The 17,789-nt window shown below is 40.7% G+C and overlaps 1 protein-coding gene across 5 annotated transcripts in view; it reads left to right on the top strand.

The window, feature by feature from the left end:
- PIK3R6 (phosphoinositide-3-kinase regulatory subunit 6) overlaps window positions 1-17,789 on the top strand; it is a 55,777-nt gene that overhangs the window by 31,538 nt on the left and 6,450 nt on the right. For all 5 annotated transcript variants that reach the window (XM_042453935.1, XM_042453932.1, XM_042453936.1 and 2 more), the window contains 11 exons: window positions 1,579-1,648; window positions 4,200-4,383; window positions 5,936-6,083; window positions 8,137-8,229; window positions 8,881-9,340; window positions 10,641-10,740; window positions 10,861-10,983; window positions 13,820-13,930; window positions 14,050-14,140; window positions 14,969-15,039; window positions 15,987-16,077. In XM_042453935.1, the coding sequence (XP_042309869.1) occupies window positions 1,579-1,648; window positions 4,200-4,383; window positions 5,936-6,083; window positions 8,137-8,229; window positions 8,881-9,340; window positions 10,641-10,740; window positions 10,861-10,983; window positions 13,820-13,930; window positions 14,050-14,140; window positions 14,969-15,039; window positions 15,987-16,077 (1,542 nt within the window). The remainder of the gene's footprint in view (window positions 1-1,578; window positions 1,649-4,199; window positions 4,384-5,935; window positions 6,084-8,136; window positions 8,230-8,880; window positions 9,341-10,640; window positions 10,741-10,860; window positions 10,984-13,819; window positions 13,931-14,049; window positions 14,141-14,968; window positions 15,040-15,986; window positions 16,078-17,789) is intronic.

The raw sequence follows: 17,789 nt of genomic DNA, 5'->3' as shown, positions 1-17,789 counted from the left end.
GTATTTTAAAACGACTATAGATAAAAGCATTGCTTAGACTACTTCGTTAGAATACAGCTATTCATTCTGGAAGGCAACAACAAATTGAATGGGTTAATGCCTAATGAGATGCATACGTACCTGAGGTTTATAATTGCAGAGGTGAGGGTTTTTTCTGTTTGGGAATATAAGATCTGGAACCTGGAATGGTATAGTTTATGCCTTATGTGAGTGAATGTATGCTTTCTGTGCGCATATACATTTGTACATGCATCACTATAAGCCTGGGATGGTTCTGGAAGGCAACTTGTCCTTTGTGTATTATAAATATATTGCCTGAAGAAAAGTTTTTAAAAGTTTCATTTTCTAACTATAGCTCCCAGAATCCCCAAGCCAGTATTGTCACTGCCCATGCTCACTGGTAAATTCTGGGATTGATATTTGAAATGTGGCCCAAAGGATGTGTAAAAGCAGTAGCCTAAGATGTGTCTCATGCAAAGGCTTAAATTCAGATATGTTAACTAAATCATTAAAGAATAACTTTTCACGTAATTGCCCAATAACAGATAATCAGTGTTCATTGACACCATACATTTCAGGAAGCTCAAATAACAAGATATGGCATCTCACATATTTGATTTACTTGCTTTTGTTGATCTTTACTTCAAGACCTCATAATTTAGAATAAGAGTAAATAGAGTAAACAGCTCTCAAACACTGTAGACTGCTGTAAATATGCTATTAATGGAGAAAATTAACAAAGTGGCCTTTGTAACCAATTTAGCTGTCTGGCAGATATCAAGAAGTATTGATTATGAAGATGCTAATGTATGAATCCCCAAATCACACCACAGACTTTCATGCAAAGAAATCATGTGCTGTTCAGAGGATTTACTTGTCCAGCATCTTTGTAAGTTAAATACCTATTTGGTCCAAAACACACTGCAGAAATAATCCAGTTTGAGACTGATTTAACTGTCCTGGCTCAGTCCTAGGGAATCCTGGGAATTGTAGTTTATTGTGGCACCAGAGCTCTCTGACAGAGAAGGCTAAATGTCTCACAAAAGTATAGTTCCCAGAATTCCCTAGCATTGAGCTGCACTGTGTTTTGGACATTTGACCACCATTGTGTGAAATGAAAATTACTTTTCTCAGTTCATGTAATAAAGCAGCCTTTATCCTTCATTTGAATGTGATTTCCTTTTAATCACATTATCAGTTGTTCTGCTAATAACACAAGGGTCAAACCATAGACGTTTAAACTTTAATCTCTCTCTATATGTATGTGTGTATGGTTACTTTGTTCTTTAAGGATATTGTACTTCGTACGAAGCCTACCACAAATACTTCCTTTGAAGCTTACCGCAAAGACTTCCTTTTGTACCTTGATTGCTTTTGCTAGCACTGTTTTGAAGATTACTCTTCTCAGTTCATGTTATAAAGCAGTCTTTAGCCTTCATTTCAAAAGTGATTTCCTTATAAACTAATTGTCTGGTAGCATTAAAAGTTGTTCTCCTAATAACACAAGTGTCAAACCATAAACTTTTAAACACTGATTTCTTTGTATATGTTTGTGTGTATGGTTATATTGGTCTTTAGGTATACTGTACCAACAAATGGTCTCTGCAGAGCAATGTCTCAAGAATGACTCATTCCCTTATCAGGAAAAGTAAGTACTGGACTACTTATATGCCTTAAATATGCCAGTTTTAACTCTGCACTAAAATAGACCTCTCTGTTATATTCTGAAATTAACATTTCCGAATATTGGGCAGTGAATTCAGAAATTCTATAAAGTAAAAAATAATAATGCAAGACTATGGGCCAGCCTGGGTCCCACCACAGCCATGGAAGCATAACAGTTTGGTATCGTTTCTTATCACACTTTCCCCCCAGATAGAGTTTTGGTGGTTCATTATTATGTGATCTGTTTTCTGCATTGCCAAATGCCACCTTTGGAAGGAAGGGGGGGAATGAGCAACTGCGGTTGCCAACTGCCTCCTGAAGACAACTGCTATGTGAATGGGCTGCTCTCCCCACTTCCAAAGTATGGGTCTGTTGTGTGTTCATTCACACAGCATCCAATGCTTTGGTGGTGGCGGGGGGGGGGGGGGAATGGTCCTGCCTACCAACCACTTCGCTAAGCCAGCTACACACACAGCAGCCAGCTTCAGGAAGCTGTTGGCGTCATGATTACTGCAAGGGGGACAGGGAGAGAGGCAAAATCACACCCATTCACACCATGCATCATGTGACTGCCTGAGAAACAGAACTACAGCTGGAGGGACCTATTGCACAAAGGCAGTATGGAACGGCACTGAGACTGAGAGCATTTTGGTGGGTTTGCCCATCAATGAAAAGGTGGACTACAGTAAAAAGTGGTATACAAGGCAGCATCAGAATAGACACAATGTTGTGTGATAAATACCAACCAAAGACACCTTCATCCTATTAAAATTCTCGTCTTTAGCATTGTTTGGTAAAGTCCTAAAACTTCATAATTGTCTCAGAGAGACTTCAACATATATTTGGACATGTACTTTCAGCATCTCTGTGCAATGATGAGTTTTAGCAAAGGATTTGTAGGGCTGTAGTTGTCATGGCTCAATGGCTTCCAGTTCTTTTAATCTACAGGACTGTGCAGTAGACACGCCTAACAGAATTCACGAGTATCACCTTGGAATGGCTGGAGTAAGCTTAGTTCTGGATTTCATGGTTATTGTAGGACCACGTTGCCCCAAAACATTTTGCTGTCTGAGACAAACAAGATGCCAGGCACAGATACTGGCGAAATGTCAGGAATAAACTCTTCTAGAATATGGCCACACAGCCCAAAAAACCCCCAAAATACTGTACTTACCAGTTAGTTAGGTTAAGGTTCAAATAGTACCATTTACCATATAGATAACCAAGATATTTTGGCAGATGAGACGAAAATCCCAAGGAACTTCTCCCCACTCTCCTCCAGGAAAAATACAATCACTCTTATTCTTATTATTTAAACAGTTAACAATCTGCTGTATTATCACAATAACCCAATCTGTGATGTGAAGCAGTTCTCTCATACTATCTGTCAATAGAGCTCATGCTGCTAACAGGAAATACTGATGTTCCATAAGTGCTTTCTGCAGTGGGGACGTAAGGCATAGATGCCGTTCATATACACATTTATGTGCATTTTTGAAAGTGAATGCTTGTGTGTGCATGAACCTTAACTCGGTAACTAAAGTTTCCAAGATGCATGCACAAATGTTTTAAAGATGTGTATGCATGTGTATGATGTTTCATGTACAGTACAATGATTCATGTTGTCTGGCTGCAGAGAAATAGTCTAACCCTAGTACATTACATGTGGAGCTGCCATTGCTCTGATTTCTGTGCTTCAGTCAAATTTCTTTTTTAAAAAAATATGGGCAAACAGATTTTCTTCCATAGTTTGGGTTTGTTCTGGGTGTTTGAAGATGGAGAATCAATCCTCACTGAATCTGTTGTAGGGGAAAGTCCTCATAAAAAGAAATATTGCAGGGGGTTGGGAATCAGACCTTATTTAAAAAAGAACTACTCAGTTAGATATGAATCATTTGGGGTTTTTTTTCTAAGTAACTTTTTGCTCGTGTTAGTAATGTGCTTCTTAGTTGCTTTTTTATTATTTTTGAATCACTTACAACCTCCCCACATTCATAAAGATGAATGTTTAAAGCCAACCTTTTGAAGTAAAAAGTATATGCCGTTCATTAAATTACAACTGCAGAAACCTTTATCAGCTGCATGTTGTTTGTTTAAAAGTTACATTAATAACATCATTATCACCCATCATCACCACAACAGAGGAAGTCTATTACTTATGAGACATGACTGTTGATCCAGTATTTAACCGAAGGCAGGTTTACCCTGTTGTCCATCCCAGAGACTGTAGTTCTGTGATATGTTTTTGAGTTACTTGCAGTAGGCCAAGAGTAGGAATTGTGCTTTGTGATTCTCAACTCTCCACATATGATTGGATTGCAGCTCCCAGCATTCCTTACACTGGTGGCAAGAGGCACTTGTGAGTTATGGCAGGAAATTTTGAAATTTGTAAGGCAGTGTTTTTTCTTTTTCATTTTCAACTTGAGTTCAGTCCTTTCAGTCCATACTGATTCCTATATCATCTTTCATACCTACATTCTTCCCTGTTAACAATTTATCTTTATATAATGTATGTTAACTCTTTATTTTCCCAGGGTTTTCATGTTTGCTGATCCAGATTTGCTCTCTGTGGCTGTGTGCCGAGCATTCATTGATGAAATCAAGGCTGCTCAAACATTCCAGTGTGCCAGATCCTGCATGCTCTATGTGATAGAACGAGCCTTTCAATCAGTGCTGAAAGAACAGTATGATGTTAGGGATCTGCACAGCCTTCTTCAGGTATTGTCAGGAAATCACATACTGTTCTGACAACCTGGCTTTTCAGATTTTGACAGATCACTTGAAATAAACATGATTTCCTTTTTTAAAAAGTAGCTCCTCCAGACAGTGCTTTGGCAATGTGAATTGGCAGCTTCAGGTAGCAGATTAATAGCTATCTTGACATTGCTGCAAACTATTATTTATTCCTCCTTACTATATTTTTACTACAAGGAATGGAAAGGAAGCATTCATGGAATTTTCTGCCATGGGAGCCAAAATAGCTTTCCTAGCTTTAGGTATTTTCACAACCTTTTAAAGGAGAAGGTGTGGGTCCTTAGACTTTCCCCTTGAACTCTCTGACAACTCTCTGACAAAGAATTGAAAGTCTTTCATAAATCTTTACCAATCCTAGGATTCCATAGGATGGAGTTGTGGCAATTAAAGTGGTATCAAATGGGTATAATTATGCATTCTCAACATGCTGAAAGATAGCAAAATAAAAGTTTTAAACAGTCCAAACTTTGTAAAACATAATAATGAAGCATTAGGGGAAATTTTGAGATCATTGTTTGATTATATTGTTAATTTTTTTAAAAAGAACATTGCTTCTAAACATTTCTTCCAACATGTGAATGAGTCTTTTGATGGCTCTTCCATCATCTGTTAGATGCTGTCAGAAAGCGTTTTCATACCTTTATTGGGTTACACTTTTGAGATTGCAATCCTGCATATGCTTAACAAGCACTATTGAACTGCAGAATTTATCGATACATTTGGGATTGCTCTATGAAAGTAATTTTATTTGCCCTTATTGTCTTTGCTGAGTTCACTGACACTTATTGTTTTCTCTGAGTAGAATGAATTGTTATCACACTGCATATGTTAGTTAACTTACCTAGTACCAAGATGTAGGCATTATCAGCAACAGGTTTATCAGCAATAGTTTTAGAAGTGACCAGTGTTAATAATGTCATTGTTGCTGTCATTCCTTTTTGCATTTCAAATTATGGGTACATTATCGGTACATTTCATGCATCTGATAAAATGAGTTGCGGTTCATGAAATCTCATGCTATAATAAAAATGCTAGTTTTATGAAGCTACCACGAAATTTCTTTTTGCTGCAATAGATTGACACTGCTATCCTTGGAAAAGAAGTAAAACACCCAAAGGAATTGTTTGTTGATATTTTAACAGGATTTAGTGAAAGATGAATGGGATAGGGACAGTTTACAAAACTGGGAACGTTCAGAGTGGCAAAAGGCCAGATTTTTAAAAGAAGTCTTTCCACTGAAACAAACCAATCAAGTTCGTAAAAAAAAACACTTCAAGAAATCTGTCAACTATGTTGTCTGGTATTGTAAGTTCACATACCATTCTATGTGTCCAGTCATACCTCTCCAGTGACACAATTGTTTTCCAGTTAGAAAAGCTGGTACTTGTAACTATAATTGATGGGCAAGTTTTAAATCTACATGCAAGAAAATAAAAATGAAATACATCTGGATAGGATTTGCTGTCTGTGAGCATAATTCCAGCAATAATTTAATTACTCTTTCTCTTTGTGACAGGCAAAGCCCTTAGATGTGATTGAGCACTGTTTTCAGCAAGTTATGGCAGCCATTGAACATGCAGGAAGAGCAATGAATGCAGGATACAGTAAATATGTTGAGGAAGTAAGGAAAATCTACAACACCTTGTTAAGCACTTCAGAAGAAGGTACATGTAGCCCTAAGAGTCTGGTGTAACAATAGGGCCCCTTTCATTGGGCTTTTCCTTGCATCTTGAACTCTTAGAATTCTCTGTGCTGTAAGTGTATATTCTCACCTTATCTGTGGCAGTGAATACAGGAAAAAAACAAACAGTGCACCAGAATAGTGCATTAGGATGGCTGGTGAGAACTGGAAACTGAATCATATATACATGTAGCCTGTTTCAATTCTATGACCTCAGGATTGTCCTGTTTGGTAGTGATTTGTAGTCCTTGAGACCAAAACAAACCAATTTCAGAACCAGTTTTAAGAAGAAGTTATATTGTGCTTTAGGGTGGGGATAAAAAGAAGCTAGATCTAGATCTACTGGTAATTCTCTGCTAGCAGAAGATCAGCAACTGATTCCAAATGTTTTGATAGTGGCAGAAACAAACTGATTCCTTGACCCTTTCCCTAAATTTGACTACAATAAAAGAAAGCTTGGGGCAACTGGAAGTAGATTCTTGTGTGGAAAGACTGTGGGTTTCATTGACTTGAGGTACTCAAACAATTACTGATCTCAGGAATAACAACAGAAACAACAACAAACCTAACATAACACAAAAAACTAACAAACATTCTGACTTCTTCCTCCTAAAACCAATGGTTATAGCCCCCTATTACTAGATTCGCTTTAATTCATACTACACAAGTTTTCCAAAGGAGTCTTAATGCTTAGCAGCTATGCTGACAGAGGTTGCTTTAAAAAAAACCTCTAAAGGTACAGAGCAGTAGGGGTACAGTGTAATGGTACCATTGCTTTTTGTTTCCTTGGAGCAACATTACAAACACATAGAGAGAAAAACAGAACTCTATATGAATGGAGTCACTGGAAGAGAGAGGGTAGAAAGAGAGAGTGCTATGAGGTCAGATTGGATTTTGGAAATCAACACAGCAATAGATTCATTATACTTGAACACTATAACACTATGTATGTGTGTATGTGCCTTCAAGTTCCCATCAGCTTATGGCAACCTCATGAATTTCATAGGTTTTCTTAGACAAGGAATCCTGAGAGGTGGTTTTGCAGTTCCTTCCTCTGAAATTTAGCCCACAGCACCTTCTATTCATTGATGGCCTCCCATCCAAGTACTAACAAGGGCTTAACCTGTCCCTCCTTAGCTTCCATGATCAGGTGGGTCCTGTTGCCTTTAGGGTATTTTAGGCCTTCTATAGCACTATAGTTCTGTTGAAAATTGAAACAAAAATTAAGGAGGCTTTGAGGGGGAAATCATGTGAGGATCACAACATGTCTGAAAACGTTTGGGCTGTGAATGGATTGGGATTACCCACATCTAATGTTATAATTCATATCACAAGCAAGACACACATAAACAAATCAAAATGTGCAGTGTGTTTTTTTTAAGTAAGAGTGTATTTGGAAAGGAACTGACAAGAAATGTTAAGAAGCAAAATTAAATGATGTCATATAAACCATGTGTTAAAGATATGTTAATTTTATATGTTTGTTCTTGGTCAGCATCTGGGCAACTGGGCTAACCAAACCATGCATTTCCTTTTCAGCATTAAAAGTAACACCAAAAGATACATTTCTGATTAACATGGGGGTGGGGTTCTGACCCACTGAAACTATTGTTGCTCATAGCCTTAAAGAAGCTTCTCATTTGCAATGTATGTCACTTTTAAACTGTCCATTAGCCCAAACTCTCTGGATAATGCACCATAAAAATAGAAAATTCAATAATAAACCAATGACTCAAGAAGAACAGTAGACAGAATAAAAGCAGGAGGAGAAATAAAAGATTTCAACACATAACACCCAAAATTAAAAGTATTATTTATTAGCCACTGGCTGGGTACTTTACCTTTTTCTACACTAACTGTGTAACAGTGAGCTAAATGTGTCATTTTTCACCAATTTATTGCAGGACCAATGAACAACAGCAGTTCCCAAAAGTTCATAAACCCCTCCCCAGTGTAGTCTTTCTGTCTACCTTTGCTTGGCTGCCCTCTACACTTGCAAATGGTTAGATTAACAGGAAGATCTCTGTGTCCCACAGATGTACAGAAGGATGAAGCAGAGAGAAGCCCTGGTATCCCTCTGCCCAACCCAAGGATCAGCTTCCACATATGGAGAGATGAGGACCAGCTTTGTAAGTATCTAAAGTCTGACATGGCCTATAGCCAACACCAGAAAACGTAACTCTCCTGTATTCCCTGGAAGTTGCTGCTAATTTAGAGATAAAGAATGTATGGCCCTCTAAAACCTTCACAACTCCCACAGTCCCTTACCAATGGGAGTTCTGGGAACTGGTCCAGAACACCCCAGGTGTCCCAGTTTCTTTGCCCCTGTGCCAATTATTTGGCAGTGCACATTCATTTCAGAAGTGCAGAGTTCTTCTAGGCAGAGTCTTTGGGCTCAGCAGGCACACTCCAATGTGCTAGGTTTGTATTCAGAGGTTATCTTTTTTCCTGGAGGAACAGATAAACCTGCAACTGTATTTTTGAAGTGGTATAGTCTCAGAAAACAGAAAACATGTTTCCTCATGGACATTTTAATTAACTCTTAATAATCTGAAGGAAAAGATTCTGAATCAATAAGATCCAGTTTTACTGTCAGGAGGCAGGCTGCATTCTGTTTACAGATGTTGCATCCATGAGTCAAGTTTACAATAGTCTGGCAAAAGCAATGGGGGGGGGGAGGAATCTATTCTTGTATCACTGATCCAGTACCACATTGCATGATGCTGTACTCCAAGCTTTAGGATGGTCTTTTGGAAACTTCACACCCATCTCCGTTTTAGGGAAAGAGCTGGTGCTATTCCTCCGTTCACCAAGTCAGTCCTGTGAGCAAGATTCTTTGAGTCCAGAACTTGATAGCTTTGAATTCCAAGACCTGGTGCCAGACTTTGACTGCTGTGAGCAGACACGTTTCTCTGTGCTCTCCAATGACAGTGGAATTGAGCGAGACCTGCCCATGCCAGGCGATGAAATTCCATCTTTCTGCACTACTGAGGCTGAGCACTCCCGACTCCAGAGAAAGGGGTGCATTAAGAAGAAAGGAGCTTCTGTGGATAGTATACCTTTCCTACAGAGTGGCTGCAGTGGACAAGGGGTAAAGCCTACTGGAAAACTGCACCGGAAATCTGGTGGTAGTACCATGGAACCTATGGCTGTGATGAAAAGACTGCACACTGCTCGTGTCTTGGTGCTGGGTGATGACAGAGTTTTGGGGCGCCTTGCCCAGGCATATTATTCCTTGAGGTAAGTGTCATGCTGAACTGTCACTCCAGCATCTGTCTTTTTAATAAAATTCAAGAGAGCAGCTGTAATTCTACATAATCTCCTGCACATCTTTCCTGCTCTACAAAACAGGAAGCTAGAGCCATCTCCTGGCTAATTAGCCTCTTCCTTTTTTGTTAGCACATTCTTCTTAATAAGGAGGTCCTGGCCCCAGAAAACTGTGAGTCTTCCTATCCATGTGCAATTTTTCCATAACCCTTCCCCACCAAACAAACAAACAAGCATGCAAACAAATAATAATAATAAGCAGCACTGGTCTCCTTTTATGGATTTTTTTGGGGTCACCTTACTATCTCTCTGAACTACACTCAGGGGGTAGCATTAAAGTTATTTCTCACATGTTATGAGCACGTTCCTCTTAAGTGGTCAGCATAAATGAGCAAAAAAAAAGTAATATGCTACTCCTAATGTGCTACTTTCTCTGTTTTCAAAGTACCTGTATCCTTTCTTTTGCTTGTTTTCATATTTTGTAATATATATTTATTTTTTAATTTGGATCTGAGATTCTGGAGAAAGTTTCTGACAGACCCTGGGAGAAAAGTTCTCGGCCCATCCATTTTGACTGCTTGGTCAAAATTAATGGAATTCAAGCTACATGAAATAACTTGGGAGGAGAGAAGTTAGGGTTTGACCTACTGGAAACTGGGAACTTATGTTGAAGTCCTTCTTACTTCTGAGTAAAGAGGTTTTGTGTCTAGAGAAGCATTTTTGCTTCTGGCTCAAGTTGATCTAAGCAGGCAGGTAGCTTTTAAAATATGCACGTGGGCACAGTGATTTTAAATGGGTGGTGCTAGAATGGGTGGTACTCCCTTTTCAGAGTAAATTGTTGTCATGACAAATAGCAGAAGAGGCGTATTCTTTCCAATAGAATTTGACGCAGCACAGCGGAAACAGAGTACTCCGAGAGGGAAAGGAATGCTGCAGAAACTTCTAGGTCCTACAGGTGAGGGTGCATGGTCACACTCTGGTTGGGAAAAGGTATATGTTGGAAAAATATCAAAGCTACAGAATTATCTTACATCTTTTAGCAGATGATAGGGTTGAGGATAGAGTAGAGAAGATGCATTCAGAAGAGCTCTGTGGGAAACAATGGTAAGTCTATTCCCTCTTGAATAGAAAATGACATTGTTTTATACATACCAGTTTTGTGGGTGTCCAAATACTATACGCATAAGTCTCCCAGCATCCATCAGAAGAGAAGACATAATTGTGATTGCAAAGAGTGTATTGTAAACAACAATTTCTCCCACTTAATTCCCAGGAAGCGGGAGAGCAGACGTGCCTTTCTTACACGAAGGCTAAAAGTGGAGTTTTACTATGTGCCTGTTGTGGAAGAACAACCCATTTCTTCCCCTGCTGAGGTGAGTATGTCAGGGTTTTGCAGAGGAGGGTTCATGTGCCATGCTTTTTCTGCCAGTCCTGTATTCTGAAGGGATCCAGACATGTGTGGTGCTTACTGTACTCTTTTGTTTTTCGTCCAGGAATACGCTCTGCCTGACCAGACAGAGCCTTGTGAACTGGCTGCTTATCTTGGAAGAGTTGATCCATGGTACGAGAGCAACATTAACACCCTCTGTCACATGATTCCGAAGCTGGCCACTATGGTAGGAGAGGAGCCCTTCCTTTTGATTGTACTCCTTAGAAACAGCAGTGATGCTTTCTGGCATTTTTGTCAGATGTCAAAAGAAACCAGCAGGACTTTCATCACTCGGCCAAAAATTTTAAAAGACACATGACAATGATACAACATTAAGGGACAGGGCTTCCAGAACTTCAACCTAGACAAAGTCAAAGCTTGGAAATAACTGTCTACACACAATGAGTTGTGTACATCACACTGGCTCTCTTAGCATAAATAAGTTACATTACAGAGGTAAATGTGATGAGGGATAACTTCCTGTTCACAGTGCATGATAGGGCTGTGCACCCTTTAGTACTGACCTCATTATTAGATGCGATGTGTATTAGAAACCACTGGTATGCAACATTTTAATTTTTTTTCCAAAATATAACTAAACTCCCCAATGATTCTGGCCAACATCTTTTAAATTGTAATTAGGTACAGTTTTTTTGTTTCTGTTTTTTAAAAGTAGTTGATTTTCATAGTTACCATTTTAATCTAATGTTATCCTTTCTTACTATTCAAAAAGTGAATAAGATAGCTAAAGAATAATGTTATATTCATATGGTAACTATGATAATCAACTTTGTTGTTGCTGAAAACTTTACATAATTACATTTTAAAAGATGTTGACCAGAATCCTGTTGGAGGTTATGAATGAATAATCACCATAGTTAAATGGCTATGCAGTTCATCCCGACTCTCCCCCAATCCCCATAGGAATCTGTTCCCCTGTCACTCGGGAAGCTGCTGACTGACTTTCCCAACAACTCCTGTGACCTCCATTGTGATAGACAGAGGCAGAGTCCCTGTTGCAATTCCCCTTCACACCAGAGATTGCTCATGCAAAGGGTGGGTGCGACCATCAGTCAGCCACTCCCTTAGTAACGGGAATGGACACCCATCAATTGCAGTGGCTGCTTCCTAATACATGGCGATTGGGGGACTTTCACAATCTGTATGTAGCCCTTAAACTTGTGAATACCAAACAGCTACAAATGTGTAATGTATAGAATGCAGGATTGCAGCCAGCACATTTTAAAATTACTATTTACATTTTTTAAAGTAACTTATTATAATTTTAAAATATTTCCAATCCTGGTGCTAGTCTGATCGCATCCTTACAAATGAAAGTCTGCTTCCTTCTCCTTGCATGCCTATTCTCACCTTCTGCTTTTTAAAGTCATTAAAAAACAAACCAAAAAACCAAAAAAAAAAACCCCAAAACCAATGAGATAAAGGAGGACTGCAATGACAAAGATCATGTTGCTGTCTTCTGTAGTGTTATAGACAATAGAGTGAGGTGTGGGTAGGGTTGCCATAAGTCTGGACCTCCAAACCGGGACAAATGTAGGACAAAAATTTCAAATGTAGGGCACATTTTTTTTAAAATGGAGGACACACGGAAAAAATTGATGGTTTTTAAAAAATGTTAATATAAATTCATGTTTCTTAGGCATGATCAAAAAGGAGGACATTTGGGCATTATTCCTAGACAGATGACAGAAATGTACTTTCCTTTTTGGCCAACCTCCCCTCCCCCCATTCCAAACAGCACATTTGGGCATTGAACATGGCTTTACTTAACATGGCCTCTGGCATATTTCAGAGGCTTATTTGATAACCAAACTCTTTGGGTTTCACACTGAACATGCTATGCATACTGAAGATGTCAAGGTGGTTTAACAAGAAGTGGGTTTGCGCTCAGATTCAACTGTACTTCTTTAGAAGTTTGTATTTGGTCAAGGGACTTTGGGTTTTTTTCACTGTGCATGAGTTTGTAAAAATCAGAGCAACTTACATTGGTCGTGCCTCAGAAGCTGGCTCATTTCATCATCATCATCATCATCATCATCATCATCATCATCATCATCACTATCCTCTTCCTCCTCCTCCTCTTCTTCCTCCTTGTCTTTCCTCCTTCCTCTCTCCCTCCTTTCTCCCTCCTTCCTCCCTCCCTCCCTCCCTCCTCCTCCTCCGCCACCCGGGCCCAAGCGGAGGAGGAGGTGGGTGGCTGCCTTGGTGCGCTCCCCCCACCCGTGCGCCAAGGCAGCAGGCAGGCACCCACCCACCTCCGCACGACTGCACTAGGCGCTTGCCTTGGGCCTGGCAGGCGGAGGCAGAGGCAGAGGAGGAGGCAGAGGAACCTGCCTGGCTTGGCACTCCCCGCCCACGCTCGCACCAAGGCAGCAGGCAGGCAGCCACCCACCTCAGCCTCCTCCTCTGCCTCCGCCTCCCGGACCCAAGGAATTGCCCAGCGCGGAGGCGTGCGAGGCAGAGGAGGCGGTGGGTGGCTGGCTGCCTGCCTGCCTGCCTGCTGCCTTGGCGCATGCGCGGGCGGGGAGCGCCAAGCAAGGCAGGCACCTCTGCCTCGTCCTCCGCTTGGCGCAGCCTGGAACGGAGGAGAAGGAGGTGCGCTTCCTGCGTGCGCCCGCACCCCCCTCCCCACCTCCCCGCCTCCCTGCCATCCTCCCCCACCTCCCCACGCGGCCGCGCCACCCACCTCCTCCTCAGTTCCAGGCCGCAAGCAGGAGGTGCACCGCCTCCTCCTTTGCCTCCTCCTTCCTCGCGGGGGAAGGCGAGTTGGCGCTGCGAGGGCCCCGAACCGGGGGCTGGGGGCCAAACCGGACCGGGACCGGGAGGGGGCCCCCAAAAGCAGATTTGTCGCGGGGGCCGCCGGGATATGGCATCCCTAGGTGTGGGCATAGTTTAGAGATAGTATTTCTCATTCTGTTTCCCTAATTCAACGAGCACGTTAGAAAAGGTAGATAGCTTTACATGTATTTTATACTGATCCAATTGTTTCTGACCCCATGCAGCCCTCTTCTCCTAGCAAAACTGCTGCTTCTGATCTGTTCATCATTGATGTAATTGCATATTATGTGCGTCTCGGGTTACAGCCAGTCTTCTTCCAAGTCTATGCAGTGAAGGTCAGTGCCCTCTTCTTATTCTTGTTTGTCATCACATGAAACATTTAAAAAATATCCCTGGTAATATTTTACCAAGTCAGGAGGAACTGTGCTTTGAAAGCCTCTTTTCTGCTTTTCAGCTTCACTTCAGTAATGTAACTTTAGAGCCAATTGAAGATATCTTCATAATTGAACTGAACATAACTCTTGACGACTTCAACCCATCCACAGGTCTGTGTCTCCCTTTAGGGCTTCCTGTCTGATCCACTTTGTTTTTCCCCTCAAATATTGTAGCCTCTTTAGTTGGTGTCATTTTTCTTCGGCCAGGCTATGCATCAACAGATGAAAGGCTAAGCAAAGGTCAGCTGGCCATTGGTGCTTTTCCTTGAGCTGTGTGCTCTCCTGTGATGGCCAGAGCCACCAAGCCCAGTAGCCCTTTGTTTTTCACTACATGCATGTAAGGTTTCATATATTGTTTCTGCACTAGCTATACAAAGTGCTGTTTAAAACAAATACAGTGGTGCCTCGGGTTACGAAATTAATTCGTAACGCGGCCGCTTTCGTAACCCGAAAAGCCTTCGTAAGCCGAATTGCCATAGGCGCTAATGGGGAAAAGCCGCGATTCCGTGCGAAAAAGCTGAAAAAAGCACCAAAAGTTTTTTCGTAACCCGAAAAAACATTCGTAACCCGGAACAATGATTCCCTATGGGATTTTTTCGTATCCCGAAAATTTCGTAACCTGGGTATTTCGTATCCCGAGGTACCACTGTAGATACAAAGGGGAAAGCATGACATCTCCCAAAATCCATTTTTAAAAACTTTTATTTATTAATTTTTAGACTTCAACAGTAACAAGCAAACCAGTTCCTACCACCCCATCCCCCCAAAGTATCAAAAATTAACAACTATAACAATATGTTAATTATAGTCATGGGAATATAATCAAATCACCTATACATTTTTTTGTCTGTCTGTTTCCATCTATCCATCCATCATGCATGTTGCCCTCTCTTCTAATGGAAAATAACAGTGTAACTAAATCTGTGGCTCCTCTTCTAGACAACCTTCCAGTGAAGAAGAAACCAGCCACAGAGGTTCCTGGCACAGATCTTACACTATTGTATAAAAAGGTGAGATAGATTACAATGTGTACACAGGAACAGGCAGGTGCAGAATGCTGGGAGCCACCATGGAGTTCAAGCAAAATATTTCACTCTCACCAATCATTGAGTTCAGCATTTGGCATAATGTGTTACTTGCTCTCATCATAGGATGAAATAATACAGATACTATGTTGTCATTTTTTTATCTTGTTATGGCCCAAAGAACTTACAGGTTTCAGCTGGAACTACTTGCTTTGCCTCCACTATTCCAATTCTCCTTTGCACAGCAGGGTAAGGATTCACAGCAGGCAAATGGTGAGATAACGCCACTTATATTTTCCTCACCTGCTACTGTCTCAATCAAATCACCTTCTCCCAGTATTTCTTGTTGCCTCCAGTGCAGGTTCCAGACCTTTGTTTATGATAGAAGTGTATCCTAAAACTCTTGCTGGGGTGAAAATGGAGGAAAAGCAATAGGTACATCTCTAGTGGAAATCCTTTTGGAAAGGTTCCTTTTTGCAGAGCAGAAACAGCAGTTCTTTGAACAACAAGAGATGAAAAAAAGCATTTAACTCATTTTGAAATGTAGCTCTTTATCTCATTTGTTTTGTGTTCTTTTTTTGTACAAAATAAGTGTTTTCCCATTGCTTGTTTATATTCCTCTAATAATTGAATATGTGATTAAACTGTAATATAGCAAATGGCATGCCTTGATTATATATACTATAATCAGAACATTAGGCCCAGAGCTGTTGGTTTTTTAAAATTTAATACTGTATTACATTTTTTTTAAAGTCAGTGTGCTGGCTATGGTTCTTAACTTGGGATATTTGTAGAGAACCAAGGAAAACTAAAAACACATACAAGAGGCTTACATTGGTCACCCTTTGGCTAGCTGGCCTATTGTTTTAATTAAGGATTAATGCATTTATCACTATGAAAGATACAGGTAGTTGATAAGTCTTTCTTTCTAGGTCTTGCTGAGTAACCGTGAGAAAGATGAGACAGTTTCTGTGCGGTCTACAGGCCTTGTAATGAAAGCTATCCCTTCAAATGAAATTGAAGGTAACAAATGTAGTTGGTATAGGGGCAGCATGCATGTTTGGTCATATTTCTTTATAGTTTCTGGCATTTAATGCTTAATTCTTAGCTGAGTGCTGGATTTTTGAAGATGCAACAAAATGTTTTACCCTATCAGAGAATATACTCTCCTATCACTAGGCAATGGACCAAGAAGGAACAATCTTTATGAAGGAAAACAACTCATGGTCTTTCCCCTGCATGGATAGAAAAATTGCTGCTGCAGCAATTAAAAAAAGTCATGGCTGAGATGCCAATTTCAATCCATGTGGCATTGATAGAGCACCAGTGAATTGCTATGGAAGAGGGATTGAGCTAGTGGATATTTACCTACCCACTTTCTGCTTTTATTTTTGAGATGGCACGTTGCACTTGTATCTGCAGTGAATACTGATTTCATCAAGTATTTTACTCCCATCCCCTGGCAGAATCCTGTTTCTAGCAGGCTGTCCCATTTAAACAATCATGTGGTGCCTGCATATATTTTGAATCTGATAGTTGGCTTTTAAGATGAAAAGGTGTTTTGCAAAGTGTGTTTTTCACAAGGTTGTACAGGTGCTTAGCCAGCCCAGGTCTGCATGGTCATCTACCTCAAACAGGCAAGACATGCTCTCCTGAGCTCAGAGCTAAAAGGAAAAAAGTTATGTCAGGCAAAAGGCCAAAGAACTCATGCCTTTATGTATGTTTCTGTAGTACACCATTTCAGTGAAGGAACAACCAGATGCTTATGTGAAGTCAAAGGCTTTCATGGCCAGCATCCATAGTTTTTTGGGGGGTTTTCAGGCTATTTGGCCAGATTCTGGAAGAATTTATTTCTGTTGTTTCGCTTGCAACTATGGCTGGCATCTTCAGGGAGTGATGGTATGGACGTGTGTGGAGTATATCACAACCTCATGGCTGCAGGGGTTTAGTGCATACTGTGTAGCTGTGGACAAGTCTACATAGAGACCACCAAATGCAGCAGCGTTCAGACGTGAATCAAGGAACATGAGAGACACTGCAGACTGAGCCAGCCAGAAAAATCAGCAGTAACAGAACATGTTATAAGCAAAGAATATTATTTGAAAAACACTAACATTCTGGACTATGCCAACAACTACCTGGTGAGAATGCACAGGGAAGCCATAGAAATCCACAAACACCTGGACAACTTCAACAGAAAAGAAGAAATGCTAAAAGGGAACAAGGTTTTGCTACCAGTCTTGAAAAACACCAAAATCAATATTCAAGGCAAGCAAATGAACATCACCCAGGGTCCAGAGGTTTCCCCGCAGACAATGGATTACCAATTAAATAGACACAAATCCCCTTCGCATATCCTCCACACAACACACTTCCAGGCTACACCATTCAACACAGTACAACACACAAACTAACTCCACCATTAACATTTTTTAAAAAAAGTATTCCCAAACAAGGGTCCCATAGGTAATATATACTCCACACACTTCTTTGCCACCATTCTCTGGAGATGCCAGCCACAAATGCAGGCGAAATGTCAGGAATAAATTCTTCCAGAACGTGGCCACATGGCCTGAAAAACCCACAGAAAATAACCAGATGCTAACTTAGGCTGGTTACAAACCGGCACTTGGGACGTCCGCAGGATGTCCCGTTTTAAAAAAGGGGCGTCTAGAAGAGACACCCCTGGCTCTAATACGGACTCTGTCCGTACAATATGGCGCCGGCCGTTCCAT

Source organism: Sceloporus undulatus, chromosome 2 (assembly GCF_019175285.1).
Source record: "Sceloporus undulatus isolate JIND9_A2432 ecotype Alabama chromosome 2, SceUnd_v1.1, whole genome shotgun sequence".
In the NCBI taxonomy this organism is placed as follows: domain Eukaryota; kingdom Metazoa; phylum Chordata; class Lepidosauria; order Squamata; family Phrynosomatidae; genus Sceloporus; species Sceloporus undulatus.
The sequence above is the reverse complement of the archived record's forward strand: the minus strand, read 5'-3'. Positions and strand labels throughout refer to the sequence as shown.